Below are 15,109 nucleotides of genomic sequence, written 5' to 3'. Positions count from 1 at the left end.
AGGATTATTTGCTAAAAACAGATGAGTGTTGCAAGCTGCCCTGCACAGGGGGACCCCTGACCTGCCCACACCCCCCCGCAACATGCCTCCACCCGAAGCGGCGATCAGCTCCCACTCTGCACAGCTGTCAAGATTAGAGGCTGAAGGTGAGAGAGAAATGCATCCCTAGCCCTGATCAGCTGTCATTCGTGCCATTCCTTTGGTAATGCCTCTTCCAGAGGGGGATGTCATCTCAGCTTTGCCGTACATGTAATTCACTGCAATTTTTTAGCAGTCACTTAGAGAATGCAGTATTACCTTCTACTCTCTCTCTGCTCCTCAAAATACAATTGTTTCATAGACACGTCAGAAGAAAAGTTTACCACCACGGAGAGCTGACAAGCATTAAAGAAAGTGAAAAACAAGTGCGGAGTGCTGCAAGCAAAATTTGCTACTTACCATTCTTAATGCTCTCAATCCGTACCGGGAACCCTGACTGAGCTGCCGCAATTAACTTTAAAGCAATATAAAATTGAGCAGGACCAAAATAACCCACGCGCTTGGCTCCACAAACTTCTGTAATCTAAGAGAGAAGAGACACACTGTTGGTTAAATGCATTTCACCCTTCCAGGGAATGTAAACACCTTGACGTAAACAAAGAAAAAATTCTTTAAAAATGCAAAACGCCTGTTGTATTTAAAGCTTTCTATTAAACATATTTGTTTCAACTCAGGACACTGCTCGCTGATCACATTCCCCTTAGTATATCAGAGACAGGTAGTTATTTATTATCCTTTTCAGAAGCATTGCTGGTTAACATTGCTATCGTAAAACAATTTATGGGTTTTCATACTAAGTATGATTTTAATAGCAGGTGAAATGACAAATTGTTAAGTATGCTGTCCAGTAAAACATTTCCACCACAGAAGCTACGGTAATCACAGAAAATTGCACTTAATATTAGCCCATACAACAACAGTTCAGACAATTACTGTAACCGGAAGATAAACACAACACAAGAAATACCCCATCGCTTGATACTCTGCACCGCTTGAGCAGAACACTTTTCTTTGTGAAAAATTAACACAGTGTCAGCACTGAAACTTAATTTCTATATGTACTTCACTGTTTGCTTCGCTCAGCCACCTCTATGAAGCAAACAGCTCCACATTCACACGCTCAGACAACAGCTAAACAAACAACAGCTTTCAGCAGGTTTGAAGCACAGGCGCCAATTCTCCCATCCACGGAGCTCCCAGATGTTCACAAACAAACCTCAGCCGGGCGTTGAGGTTAGAACGAAACCGCATTGCCCCCAGATGTAAAGGGAAGCCCCAAATTGTTTTCCTGAAAATTAACTCTACCCCAGCCAAAACCAGCACATTCACCTAGATCAGCAATGTCTCCTGGCTGGCGAGGTTCATTGCCTCTGTGCAGGATGACAGTAGAGCTGTGCCAGTTCTTCATGGGAAAGTGCTGCTCTACCAGAAAACCACGTCCATGGATCACTCCCAAGCTACAACAGCATGACAGAAACTATGCCCATATCATGTTGTATAAAGAAATAGCACAAATGAATAGTCTATTTTTTTCTAATTTATTTTTTCCATGTACATATATACACATACACACACACAGTGGCAAAATGTCAGGTGAAACAATTACTGAAAAAATAAATTTTTGGAATGGTAATTCTTACTAATCAAAGAAAATTATCTTCAAGCAAACTCTTTCTTCTCTGGATGTGGTTTCTGCTTTGACTGAGCAAGCTCTGCCTTCCTTCTCTTCCTGCGAGTTTTGGAGATGCATGGCTTAATTCCTTGATCACAAGATGTATCAAGCAGCTTTCTTTTCTCTTACTGCTTGGTGAAAATGAAAAGGGAGATTGATTCTCTGTACGAGGACAGCTTCAATTAACCAGCAGCATTTGCCATTCCCTTTCCTCTACATATCTTTTTTCTGAAGTCACTCTAGCCTTTTTTTATTCCCCTCACCCCCCCCACCCCTGTCGCTGGCCTTACTTCTTTTATTTTCCGGTGGGAACGCAGGGCACTTGGCACGTGCCCGAGATGGATGGTGCCGAAGCATGATTAAAAATGGGAGTGTGCCGGGGAGGGAGGAACAGGTAGAGGGGAACTCCTTGCAGGAGAGCTGCGCCCCGTCCAGGGTGTAGGAAGGAGCCAAGCACATCGCATCCACCTCGGTGGACGGCACTGTGCAGACCCCACCCAGCGGCCCCCCCGACCGCAGCCTACCGGGGTCCCGTGGCAGGAGCTGACACCACAGGCGGATGCCCGCTGTGCTGCGGGAGCAGCACCTGGCTGCCTGCCTGCGGCGTGGGCGTGCTGCCGGGACAGCCGATCACAGTACCGCCACTGTTTTGGGCGGGCTGGGCAGAGCATCGGTACCATTTCTGAACTCCAAAGCAGGTGCTGGCTTCCTTCCACTTGTCCCTGGTCGCTCCTCATCACTCAGTCCTGCTGCCCACACCTCCTGCATGGTCATTCTCTGCCAGCGGCCCCGGCTCTGCCTGCCACAGTGCAGAGCACAGCTGATCAGGTCTGACCCAGGACAGACACGGAGCCTACCGTGGCTGCGGACACGGAGCCTGCACCGTGGCTGCAGCCCAGCCGGCTCCCCACAGCCACAACCGCCCAGGCACGCCAGACCCCGACAGCTCTGGGGACACTGCCGCCGCAGCAGGTACGCGGGAAGCCGCCGGCCAGGGGCTTGCTGTGCGCCCCAGGCACACAAATTCAACAACCTGGGGTGAAGGAGCTGGAGAAGGGGCACAACCAAGCTGAAATTCAGTCTGGGTACACGGCCCTGGTTTGTTAATCGAGAGGTTCGTTAAACGAAGGCCAGCACCAAGTATGGCAGTTTGCAAAAGCGGGGCACCTGCCCACACCCAGGCCCTCCCGTGGGGGGTGCGGGTGTTCACCTCCTGCGTGACCCACGGACTGTGCCTGGGGATAGCAGCTGCTGCGGTGCAAAAAAACAGCACACACAGTCCCTGGGTGTATGAGAGGGGACCACTGGCCATGCGTACCCCAGAGGGATTTTTCTCCTCTTGGGTTGCTTTCCTGCCATGGCATCCTACGCTTGCTGGCATGGAGCAACATCGTTGCCGTGAGCTGCGTTTCCTCTCGCCGGCTGCTGAAAAGAGGAAACACCAAGCAACTGGAACTTTCACACAGGGATTTGTGATGCTATCCTCCTCCTGAAAAGATACTGAGAGTTAATTTTCCATCTATTTTTCTATACTTTGAAATATTAAGGCCACTGAATGCCATAAATGCTCTGCTTGTTCCTGATGTAGAAACATGAACATCTTATTCTGATCAAGCAGACAAGATTTTTTATCAAGGATACAGCGTCTCTTAAAAATACGGTACTGTTTCTCAAGCACACTTACAACCAACCATCTGAAGCTCTCTCTGTAATTTTGCTCTTCGGTGGTAACAACAGAAAAAATATTTTATAGGCACGAACTCCTCCATGTTATTTTTGCAACTAGATCCTGATCTCTTGTTAATGGCCCAGAGCAACAGATGCAAGCTGACAGAGTAGCCAAATTTATTACATGATTAACTGTAGGTATTCACACAGATTAATTGCAGGTAAAGGCATTTACTCTTATCAGGTTCCCTGTACAGTTAGAGGACAGGGACTTGGGTTCCCTTCCAGACAGCATTTCGTACTACCTACATCAGGACCCTGCTTAGCGCTGCTAGCGGGAGCAGCCCCTCTTTCCAGCAACCGCAGAGGTAGGTGGCAGATTAGCCTTTAACCAAAATTAATTCCTCAGAACATGCTGCCTGCTCAGATTTCCACAGCAGCTTAAACTGAGTACTGCATTATTTTTTTGTTTCCTGGTTTTACCTTTTGCAGGATCAGCACGCATAGCCTCTTGATGGGCAGATTACATTTAGTGATATGCAATACCGAAGGTTAAGCTAGTTTGTGCGATATACTGTTAAGAGGCTCCAAGATCCATCTGAATTAAAGGCATTGTATGAGAATGTGATATGATATTTTTTTCGAGCTTAAACTAGACTCCTTCTCTAATAAAACAGAGGGTACTTTGGAACTAAGATATATGAAAATATCCCCTGAAAGACAGGGGAAACATCAGTTCAGCTTTCATTCAACTGATGTTTAAAAACAAATTCTTTCTATCCTTTCCTGTTGTCAGTGTGGGTTGCATACTTTTCAGCAAGCTAGCAAGGAAAGAACTTCTATTTTCTATTCGTGTACTGCTAAACAGACACACATGTAAATCAAAACAACTTGCACACCTTGATACTTCAAGGGATTTTAATACAGAACTATTGACAGTTAATTTTCATTGCAATTTTTTTTTTAGTTCTTCAGCAGAAAACTGTAATCCTCCAGTGATAGCCAAATATTGAAGAAAAGTTTAATGAAGAACACGTTGGAAATTATTTTTCATGGTGGCAGGTTATGAATGTTGCTTGCCAAATCTAACCTCAGGATGATAAACAGAATTAGTCAAAAACTGATCTATTCAATGGTTTGCGAGGCAAGAACACGACACTGAGTGGACTAAGTTTTAGTTTACTGAGTTTAAGTTTACTGCAAGGTGTAACTGCTTATATGAAACAATTTTACAGGTCAGTTAAGGCAACAAGTTCATTTCACACAACATGTGAAAACAACATTTCTCGGAGAAGGATGAAAAGCTCTAGCGTCTAATCTTGTGTTTGTTCTCAGTCAGTCCTGGAACAGCGCCTCTCAGTTCAATGGGATTTCAGCAGGTAGCCTTAAAACACACATTCTGTACACAACTCACACCACCTCCCCTATCAGGCAGCCATAAGAAGGGGAGAAAGAGGAAGACCTAGATGCCTGCACACCCTTCTGACAGGCCAGAAGTTTTTCTATGGTTGTAAAAATATATAATTCTTTTTTTTAAAAGCTATCTCCAACTCATCAACATTAAAATTTAAAACATAGCTACAAGCTGTTTTAAATTACCGTTCTCCATGCGAACTTCTAATAGAAAAGCTTTACATCTTGAGATGCTGGAACACATTTGTATTTATCATCCACTCGCTGCTCTGCTCTATCTTATTTTTGTAATTGCTCCTTGAAGACATCCCACATGAAGCAGCTTTTCCCAGCACAATCTGACATTGTTCCAGCTCTCCCCAGTTCTCTCCGAACAAGTTTCCACTGCAGCCTCCAAGAGCACTGACCTCTCAAACACCCTGGCCAGGTCTAATTTAGATTGCAAGAGCTAAACTTCAGGAACTGAACAAGAGTCTAGAGCTGAAGTTTGTTTTCTGTAAGCAGAAAAAGAGGTAAAATCAGAAACAACTATTCCATAATCCTATGGACACGCTGAAATGACCATCCTGCAGCCTCAAGGGAAAGGTTTTCAGCTGTGAGGCAAAGGTAGAGCTGGGATTTTTGCTTTCTTATTTAGCCATTAACTCTGCTGTGGCATCCTCTGTATCTAGCTGGTGCACAATTTTTGTCTGTTCTGCCCCCCTGTTGCTACCTGCCATGTAGACGGTCACTGCTTGTCATTTGTGGGCGAACCCAGCCCAAAGGTGCTCAGATCTCTGTGCAGGTTGTAAGACTCTGCGAGGAACACGTGTAAGCTGAATGCATATCCAACTCATTCGGAAAGAAAAAGAAAATGAGCATCACTGGCTCCTACGTTAAGAGAAAGTTTCTTGCTGCACCTTCCATCTCAGCCCAACCCCAGAAAGCACAATTTTTTTTTACTTGTCCTTGCTCAACCTATAATGAGGTAGAAATATTTTCCAGTTCATCAACTGTCTCCGCGTTTTTAAGGAACATGTTGAAAAGCTTCTGCCATTAGCCGACGCACACCTTGTCCAGTGCTCTCCGGAGGATGACCAGCCCTGACGCCACAGCTCAGACCTCAACCACGGAGCCACCCCAGGCTCCCTTCTGGGTCAACCACCCTCTTGTAACTGTTTCAAAGACAAGTATTTGCAGCAGTGGCTTATCAACAGCTTATCTCAAAACTGTGTCATGCATCTGACCCACTTTACCCCCCCCTTTTTTTTTTTAATTTGTGTTTACAGTGTCTTTGATCTGCCTGTTACAGACGAGTTTTGCTACATTCTTAAACAGGTATTTCTTTCTGAACGGACCACTGTTCAGATACCTGTTAAAACCACCTGGAGCCCGGGGCTATGTATCTAGCTCCTCATTATTTAAAGCGAAGTAAGAAACCCCACACCCTGGATCCAGGAGGATCACTGGCTGGGAAGGCAACGGGAAGAGGGGACGTGCTGGAGCAGTTACATACCCAGCTGTACAGAGGAAGAGGCTCTGCTATGGATTGGGTTCTTTAGCTCTGCTCCTTCGTACCAGTGGTATTTCTGTAACCATTTTATTCTGTCGTCTTGTCTTTCAAAACCAGATGTTTTATCTATTTCAGACTTTTTTTAAACATCACCTGAAATGCTTACTGAAATCTAGCTATTCTGAGAAAGCATGGTTCCAACACCCAAAACAAAAGGAATTAAAAATAGCTTAGTTTATGGTACACGAGAACACACATACATAGTGTATTTTTAAAGACCTAACTACAAAACATCCTCACCCTTTAAGCTCTGCATGATCATCGCTTTACATTAAACACCACCATAATTTTAAATTGCAAGGCTACCGATAAACTGCCAAAGCTTAGCAACTTCAGTTAACACAGCGGTTAAAGCAGCACAGAGCAACCACATCTGTTAGGCAAAGCCTGCCGATAGCACCGCCAGGGGTTCCCCAAACTCCCTGCTCCCGGCACCATTCACATCTGCATGCCCCGGTGCTCCGCATGCCATCGCACCCTTGCACGTCTAGGGAGAAAGCATTTCGGGAACAGGGAAACACTTTTCCAGCAGCTCCAAGCAGAACATTTTATGGCAACACCGAGAACTACAAGGCTTATGATCCAGTGCACACACACACACGCAGCCACGGATAGAATCGTATGAAACAAACACAAAAACCATTTTCAAACAACTCTAAGTCTTACATGGAAGCCTAACAGCAGAAGTATTTTATATACTAGAAAAAGTCAATTCCTGAGCAGAGGTTAAAAAAAACAACAACAATGCAAACACAACTGTCTTCAATCAGCAAAGATTCACATGAGCAGGCAGGGCAGGAGCAGGGCAGTTGTACTTGGTCAGTGCAAGGGTCAGCGAGTCTCTCTCTTGTACCTGACAACAGTCAGCTGCACATTCCTACAGGAACTCAAGCATGCGAATCACGCAGTACTTCTCTTCAAGTAGGAAGACTGGCAATGCCAGAGTACCGCAAGTTACAAAAAATATTGATCTGAATTGTGCAGCTACCAGGACTTGTGAGTCAGCATTGTTAATCAAAAAGATTTCAATTATTAAGCAGCACTGGCTAGAAAATCTCTGCCAGGGAATAAAGGCTGCTGATGCATGATAATATTTATAAGCGCTGAAGTATACCTGAAAGAAAACCCATCTCCTACTACGCTCAACCTTTTGTCTTTAATACACAAACGCTAATGAATCTTTTATCTGCGTGTGACATGGGAAAGGTGGACACTTTCATCTAATGTCAATCTTACTGGGAGATTTAAGAATCACCATTCCTGAGAAATATCTGGAAGTCTCCACGCCAAGTAAGGTATTTTCACGACAGCCGTGCCTACAGAATTAGGTCAGAGGCTGTTATGTACATCTGCTGATACTTCATTCTGTCTTTCCTTTGAAAGAAAAACCTAGCATCATCTTCACTAAACACATGCCTTTAGGAGTGTATAAAATCCTGCAGGGGTGAAAGAGATGAAGCAAATCCTTGTCAAAACCTCCTTGCCTTTTTCTTCTTACTATTTGGAAAAATGAATGCTCAGAGAACAGCATTCATCCACCTAGAATTGTTCTAGCTGTGTTTCATATTCACTAGTTTGTCTCAAATTCATATAAAAGACTATCCAGGTCAATAAATACAGCTTGTGCCAATAAACTTGTATAGGATTATGAGTAAAATTTTAATAAAGCTTATTACACTTGGAACACAAAAATAAAAAGCCTGAAAACAGGTTACTCCAGATGTAATAACTCGGCATCAGGGTACCAACAAGCAGTATGGATTTTTTAGAAAAGTATGAGTCTACTTATTCACCAAACCGCTTCACATTCTTTGTAGGTAATCAGTTCCCCAGCATCTGGATATGGAAACAAAAATGTTCAGTTAGGTCACTCTCTGAAATGCTGCACACACAGCCTTGCCAAAATCACTATTAAGACCTGAAATCCCATGGAAATCTGCAGAGTACACAGAGTTGGGTTATGGATGTTTTATCTGCTTTTCAAATCTTACTGTAGAAGCAAGGGAGTAAGCATAATGTGCCAAGTAAAATGGCAAGTACAGAGCTGTCACACCACCCCATCCAAACAAGCAGATTGCAGGAAGCTTCCACAGGGCTTATCCCTGAATTTCCTCTGATGCAAGTCGCTGCCAAGAGCATTTCATTCTCTTGGACATGAGACATGAGTTTCATAAAGCCCATCCTACAGCGGGTTAATACTGTACATTTTATACACTGTAAATGTGCTTCTTTAAAGGCACTAGTCATTCCAAGGATTTCTGTTCATTTTCCTGCTCGCCTCTTCTCTTCCAAGAACTTATCCAGGGACAACACAGAGAAGGCCCAGGATGTGAGAGAAGAGAACCCAGACCCTCCAACTCCTGCCTGCTCAGCGGAGACATTATCCTGAACCCCCGTACCCACAAGCAACTGACATTGCAAGAAGAGCTTGATGGAGGCAGGACATAACTATCCACACTGGAATTTGGCCAGGACTGGCACTGAGCCAACCGAAACACGCATCCATTCCCAAAACTTTCATTTTCTGGAGGCTGAACTGAAAATAGTATCTAAGCCTTACTACTAGTGAGAGTGAACGGAGAGTTTCTCTTTAGCTCAAGTGGAAACGCCGCATTTCGCACAGGAGCTGAACCAGCACCCTTTGGGAATGAAAATACAGGATGATCACAGGAACATTAAGGAACAACATGGTTTTTAACAAGGACAGATTTTAGGGAAAGCTATATCCTTGTGTTTTTATCATTTTAGACCACTTCAGCAACCAAGTTGTTAATTATTTCAAGGAACACTTTACACAAGCAGCATTGCCATTAGCATATCTTCATCCTGAGAGTACATTTTCACTGACATAAAATGACATTCATTTATAAGCTTGAATTCATTATTTAGAATGACATTTATTATGAACTCCAATGTATTTCAATATGCTTATTTTTAAAATCCACTCAAAACACTCTATGTATATACAAAACTGAAATTAAATGTAACTTGAAGCTCAGTCCTAACAATGAAACCTTAATAGGAAAGGTTTACTCAATCTGTCCAAGCCTTTTTTACACAGGAAGAATGGTCTCTCCATTGCTGCAGTTCAGATATGGATTAAAACACATATTCCGAGTTTAAAAAAAAAAATTGAAAACACTGAAATTTGATAACAGAGCATGAAGCCATTTATAATGCAAGAGTCCTCAAGCCTGCTTAAAAACATTTGACTGGATCTTGCAGTTGGTTATTCATACAGACAATCCTTATCCCACCTTTTGTCAAATTTCAGCCTCTGAACAACACTCCACAGATTGAGAAGTCGATTTTTTCAGGGAAAAAAAACAAACCCCACTGGTTTGGGTTGAAGTAATTTTATTTGCTTAAGTCAAAATTCAGTTTGAGTATTACTCATACAGTACGAATGTGCATTACACAAAAGTCCACTTCATTTTTTTTTGCATCATGACGTGTTGTTAGGCAGGATTTACCTTACTCTCTGAAGAAGCTAACATCAATTCTTTGTTGCGACTTACTGTTCAATAAATGAGCTAACTTACAAAGCGCAGCAATACAACTCCGTTTTGTTCTCATGTTAAAATATCATCATAAAAAGCTTCGGTATAAGTAACAGTTTGTGAAAACCCCTCCCCATCATCCATAAAGAAGCTCACCAATCTCACCTACGGCGCAAGAAGTAACTTGAAACAGCTGAAAAAGTGACAAGCTTTGAGCTTAGCAGTAAGGACATAACATCTCCTGTGAACACACCACAACGTTTTACGAATAGGCAATCAAAGTATCTTCTCAAATTCGGGGACTCTTAGCACCTAAGGAAAAACAATGGAAATGCTTGCTAGATAAATCCTAAAGTCAAACTACAATGAGGAAAATGGGCAGAAAGGCCATTTCACAATCTCCTTTGTGAATGTATAAAAATCAACTGCTATCAGAAGTCTCTTTTGATACTTCCACTGATACACTCAAGCCAAGGCTACCCAAAATAGGGACCTTTTCAGTTAAATCCTTCTTTCCTTGCTCATTCAATGCCAATGTTTAAAGACTTCATTCCACCCGAGTACACCATGTCGCAACGGGCAAATCCCAGAAAACAAAGCTATTTTAACTTGCCGTCACCATCAAGAGGTCTCTGGGACTGCCTACAGATGGTACCGCAGCACGCTTCTGCTGCCGCTACAACAGCTGCCTTATTATTTCCACATTTCTTTGCAACTACAACAAGGAAATACTTCAGGAGTTTCACTCTCAGATGCTATGCCAGGATAACTGTATGATCTGTTCCATTTGTAGGCGTTTTCACAGCTGAAAGCATACCAAGAGCAACCGACAGCAAACCTCATGACAATTACTGTTATCTTTACATATCCAGGCAAAAACATTTCTCTACTTATTCTGGAAGGCTAACAGCCTTTTCTTCTCAGCGAGCGCGCTTCTACTTGTTGATGGGACAACAAGTAGAAGCGACCTCCAGCCACCATCGCAGTCCCGATGGGCCCAGTCACACGTCTCAGACGAATTAGATGTAAATAAGTTGTTCATCTCGGATCATAATCAAACAAGCCACCTCACCCGCTTCCCCTCTGCACGGGGACAAGAGACTCGGATGCTGAGCGCCACAGGCCATGGTTTAACTCACAGTACAGCTGTGGGATCAAATCAGTTGCAGATGACGAGACCAAACACAGAGGATACCTAAAGTTGACCAGAAAGACTAGTGAAAATGTAAATGTTAGATGTTTTTCTCATTTCAGTGACAGCTCAAATCATTATGGTACAAGGCCTGTGAGGAAATTCAGAATCTTTTGGCTTGAAAGTTTCTGCGTAAACATGAATTTCTGCTGTTTGAGATCTAGTACACAGGAATTTACCCCAACTAATGAGGTAGTCCGGGAAATTAAAAAGCCATAGGCAGGGATGGCTCAGACGCAGTCGCTCTGGCCACTGGGAGAGGCAGTAATCAAAAATACTCTTGGCCATTGTCAGTATTTTACCTCATTTTTGCCAAGCTCTTTCAGCCACAAGCAGCAGTAGCACTGCCGATTGCAAGCGCGTTGAGCTTCAGGTTTCCTCCCACAAACTGCTACAAAATCCTTGTCCAAAGCTCAAGAGATGCCCACTTCTCCCTCCCGCTCAGCCAGCGCTGAAGCTCTTCCGCAACGTCCTCAGCAGCTCAGGGGACAATGGGCAGGACAGTACCCGAAAATGCCTGCCCGGCCGCAGACCTTCCCACTTCACGGGCTCACGCAGCCAGGTGAGGGGTTTTGGAGAAGTCTGGAAAGCCCCTCACTTGGAGGCACACAGACAAAGGGTTTGACAAAGAGTTAGAGCAAACGTTGCTCAGCTTTGGTCTAAAATAATATATGATTAATTGATTCAGCTTTCCCATGACTTTTGAGACAAACCCTTCAAAATGCAAGAGAGGTAACCACCTTCCAACAATTAGTGAAAGAAACAAGAGCAGTCTTTAATAATAAGCAGAGGTGGCGACCCTAAACTGCCATTAAGTTCCGGCTACCCACGGGATCCGCAGGCCACCCTGCCGAAAACCCGCTCGGCATTGCCATGGCTGGTTCCCAAGGAAAACAGGCAGCCCCGGGCCAGGGCAGGGGGACAGGCGGGCACCCAGAGCACCTCCCAGTGCCTCTGGGCATTCCCAGGGCATGCACCTGGGAAACATTCCCAGACCCCACCAAAATACAGCGACCCAAACCCAACCGGTGACCGACACGTAGCAGAGCTGGCCAAAAAAATATAGCAGCGAAGTTATTAGCTGCAGATTTCTGGATTTCACTGCAGAAAGCCTGGCACATGGATCAAAGCAGGATGGCCTCTCCCATAATAGACTTGGTTCACAGCAAGATTTTTCTACAAGACAAAACTCAAGTTAATCCCTCTGGATCTATTTGTTTTCAGCGGGCCTTGGTTCCAGTAAAGAAAAATAAGAATAAAGCTTTTCTTATACATTGATGTCTAACATACAATTCATATCATTCACCTTTCCTCACCAGACTATTTAACTCTGGCCAGTGCAATACAGATGACTGCTTACACATTCAGTCCAGCAATACCTTTATGCTTGCTTCCGTTAGCCCTTCCTCCCTGATCTTTAATTGCTTAAACCAACTCTAAGACCCAAACATCATGATATGTAAAAATAAATAATGCACCACTTAAGAATCACAGCTCTCTTGCAAAATCTTCCATAGCGCTACACAAAGAGATTATTATCCAACATTAACTGTTAGCAACATGGGTTTAAAGATCCAGCAAACTATTTAGCAAAAGTACTCTCACTTCTTTTTTAATCCAAAACCACTTATAAAAATCAAATTCTGTACATTAAAAAAAGGAGACCAAAAGTCATACAGAGTGCTTTAAATTATGTCTTTTCCAAAGTCCCAGAGGGAGCAATTGATGAAGCTTGTTTTCCAAGTCTTGGTAGCAGAGTGAAGATTTGTGCAATTTAAAATTAATTGACATGTTATTAGGAGCATGGCACTCAATTGAAATGGGCATAATTCACTGACAGAGAGGTAAGTCTGGAGTGAAATTCTGTAAAAGGATTTTCTAACCACTGGATCTGTGGCAATTTGTGCGGAACAGCTGAGGCTGGTTCACTCTGGAAAGACAAAAGTCACTAATGGCACAGCCTATTTCTCATCTATCACAGATACCGCATGATCCATCACATATCACTGCCGCAGCGATTTCTGCTCAACCTCTCTCTCCCGTCCTTAGATAAAGATAATGATAGCACAATTTGCGCTTGCGAGAGACTGAAAAAGTGCTTTGGACTTCTAAGACTTCAGTCAAATGCTGGAAGTATCCTTATAACAGCCTTTTCTCCACACAGAGTATCTGCTGCACCACACCAGGGAACTGCACAGGCTTGCACAGCTGAGGGGAGCAGCCCAATGGCTGAGATTTGCAGTAGGTACGCAAATCCCCATTTAATTTCTAAGCCCTTGGCACAGCTTTCAACAAACATTTACGGCTCAATAGCAAATTAATAAGGAAGAACCTAACACACTGGGCAGAGAAAAGACTGCTGATTTATTTGACTCTGAAGGGATGGGTAAAATGGAGAGTGATCCGTGGCTGGTATTGCATGCTGATTTCAGATCTCCAAAGGCACTAATGAGCACTGCAGGAGACATACACTACTATCTGCAAAGCAAGAAGGAAATGTCCAATAAAACCTTAGCGATTTTCTTCTAGTAGTAGAACCCACACATACACCAATTTTAAGAAAGATTTTCACTCTTTTCTACAAAAAAATACAACTGTTTCAAAAATAATTCCTGTGTCTGTGCTTCCTCCTCCTACACATTCACAAGTAATATTTTCCCATTTTTGCACTAAGCAAATGAAAGCTTCTATCCTTGCCTTTCATTTCCACAGGCCCATTTTACAAGGATATGAGCGTAGCTATTTGTGATCCAGGTCTCATTGCACACAAGGTACATGAGCTAGCATTTATCTTTAAGCCTGCAAGAAATCCTCCTGCAATCAAACGGGACAATTCACAAACCAAGCATCACCCATGTTTGGATAATATCCAAAAACAGGACCATAAATGTGCATTCACCTTAGGAAGACAGCTCCGTGCTTCTCTTCACAAAGCCTGTTGTGCTGCATACTCAGTATTTACAATCTGCTCTAATAATGGCTATACTAAGCAGTTATTTTGCTTAATATTTTGCTTCCATCGTTCAAGGAAAAGGAGCTCAGCAGAGATGCACTGGGAAAAAGTGGGAGGAGGTGGGAAAGAGCAGCCACGTACCAGTTCCACCCACGGCTGCCGCCGAAACGCCTTCTCCAGCTCTCGGCACCGTGGTGCGTGCAGGAGGAGCTCACGATGTATTTGAAATGCTAAATTATTCAGAGTTTGTCATTTCTCTGGTCTTAACACAACAATTAACAATATGCTTAGTTTAATATACCTCCGTTATTAGGACAAAACATCACAGCAGGCAAGGTATTTACAAATATCAGCTACGAGGCTTTTATGACTCTTTCACAGGACTTTCTCGAGTTAATCTAGAAAAACAAAAAGACATCTGTACACATTACTACATATTAGAATAAAAAGGATTTGTAAAAGCTTGTCACATGCAGCTTTTCATTTTTAGCATTACTTTGCTTCAGTATTGAAAATTAAGCCTATGCACCAGGACAGTGAATGAACTATTTAGCAATCGTTTTTCCTTTCAATTGCTTTATTTTCTTTCTTGTTCTTTAACACTGGTAAGTTTTATATTTAGGCAGAAGTCCTTAGGCAAATTATTGCTTAAAGTAAACGAAAGCTGGATACCAAAACCCGAGCTTGTGTTGCGTGCCAATTCATGTCTTAAAGGCAGCAGCCTCTTTTCCTTCTCCTAACCCTCTGCCTTATACTTTGCACAGTTTCTGCACTAAATGAAACAGCAATTCTCTGGAGCAAATAGTTTATCGTGCAATTAAACCCTACAACGCGTTCACAAAAGGGGGCCAAAGTGCAGCAGCTTTAAAAAGAGCAAAACCACAGACGACTTTTAATAAATTTATATTTCAGTAAGCACGTACTCTTTGTATGACTGAGCTAGAAATTCTTTTCTTCTGTAAGAGCTCTACAATTCAAAAGATTTCTCTCTCTCAGATTCACATTAAACAGCCCCATGCGAATTCACTAGGAAAGCTCATGGGCTGAAACCCCCTAAGTTTCTTGTTAGTTTGGAGCCTAACCGAGAACAAGCAAAAAAGCATTAGTACTTAACAACTAT

General features: G+C 43.1%; 1 protein-coding gene across 1 annotated transcript in view; it reads right to left on the bottom strand.

Moving 5' to 3' along the window:
• REPS2 (RALBP1 associated Eps domain containing 2) overlaps window positions 1–15,109 on the bottom strand; it is a 96,294-nt gene that overhangs the window by 64,717 nt on the left and 16,468 nt on the right. The window contains exons 2-5 of the mRNA XM_009325496.1: window positions 3,030–3,136; window positions 2,569–2,758; window positions 2,351–2,510; window positions 439–562 (exon numbers count right to left, since the gene is read on the bottom strand). Of these exons, the coding sequence (XP_009323771.1) occupies window positions 439–562; window positions 2,351–2,510; window positions 2,569–2,758; window positions 3,030–3,136 (581 nt within the window). The remainder of the gene's footprint in view (window positions 1–438; window positions 563–2,350; window positions 2,511–2,568; window positions 2,759–3,029; window positions 3,137–15,109) is intronic.

The sequence above is a fragment of the Pygoscelis adeliae genome, unplaced genomic scaffold, assembly GCF_000699105.1.
Source record: "Pygoscelis adeliae isolate BGI_AS28 unplaced genomic scaffold, ASM69910v1 Scaffold386, whole genome shotgun sequence".
Classification (NCBI taxonomy): domain Eukaryota; kingdom Metazoa; phylum Chordata; class Aves; order Sphenisciformes; family Spheniscidae; genus Pygoscelis; species Pygoscelis adeliae.
Note: the sequence above shows the minus strand (reverse complement) of the source record. Positions and strands in the feature narration are given on the sequence as shown.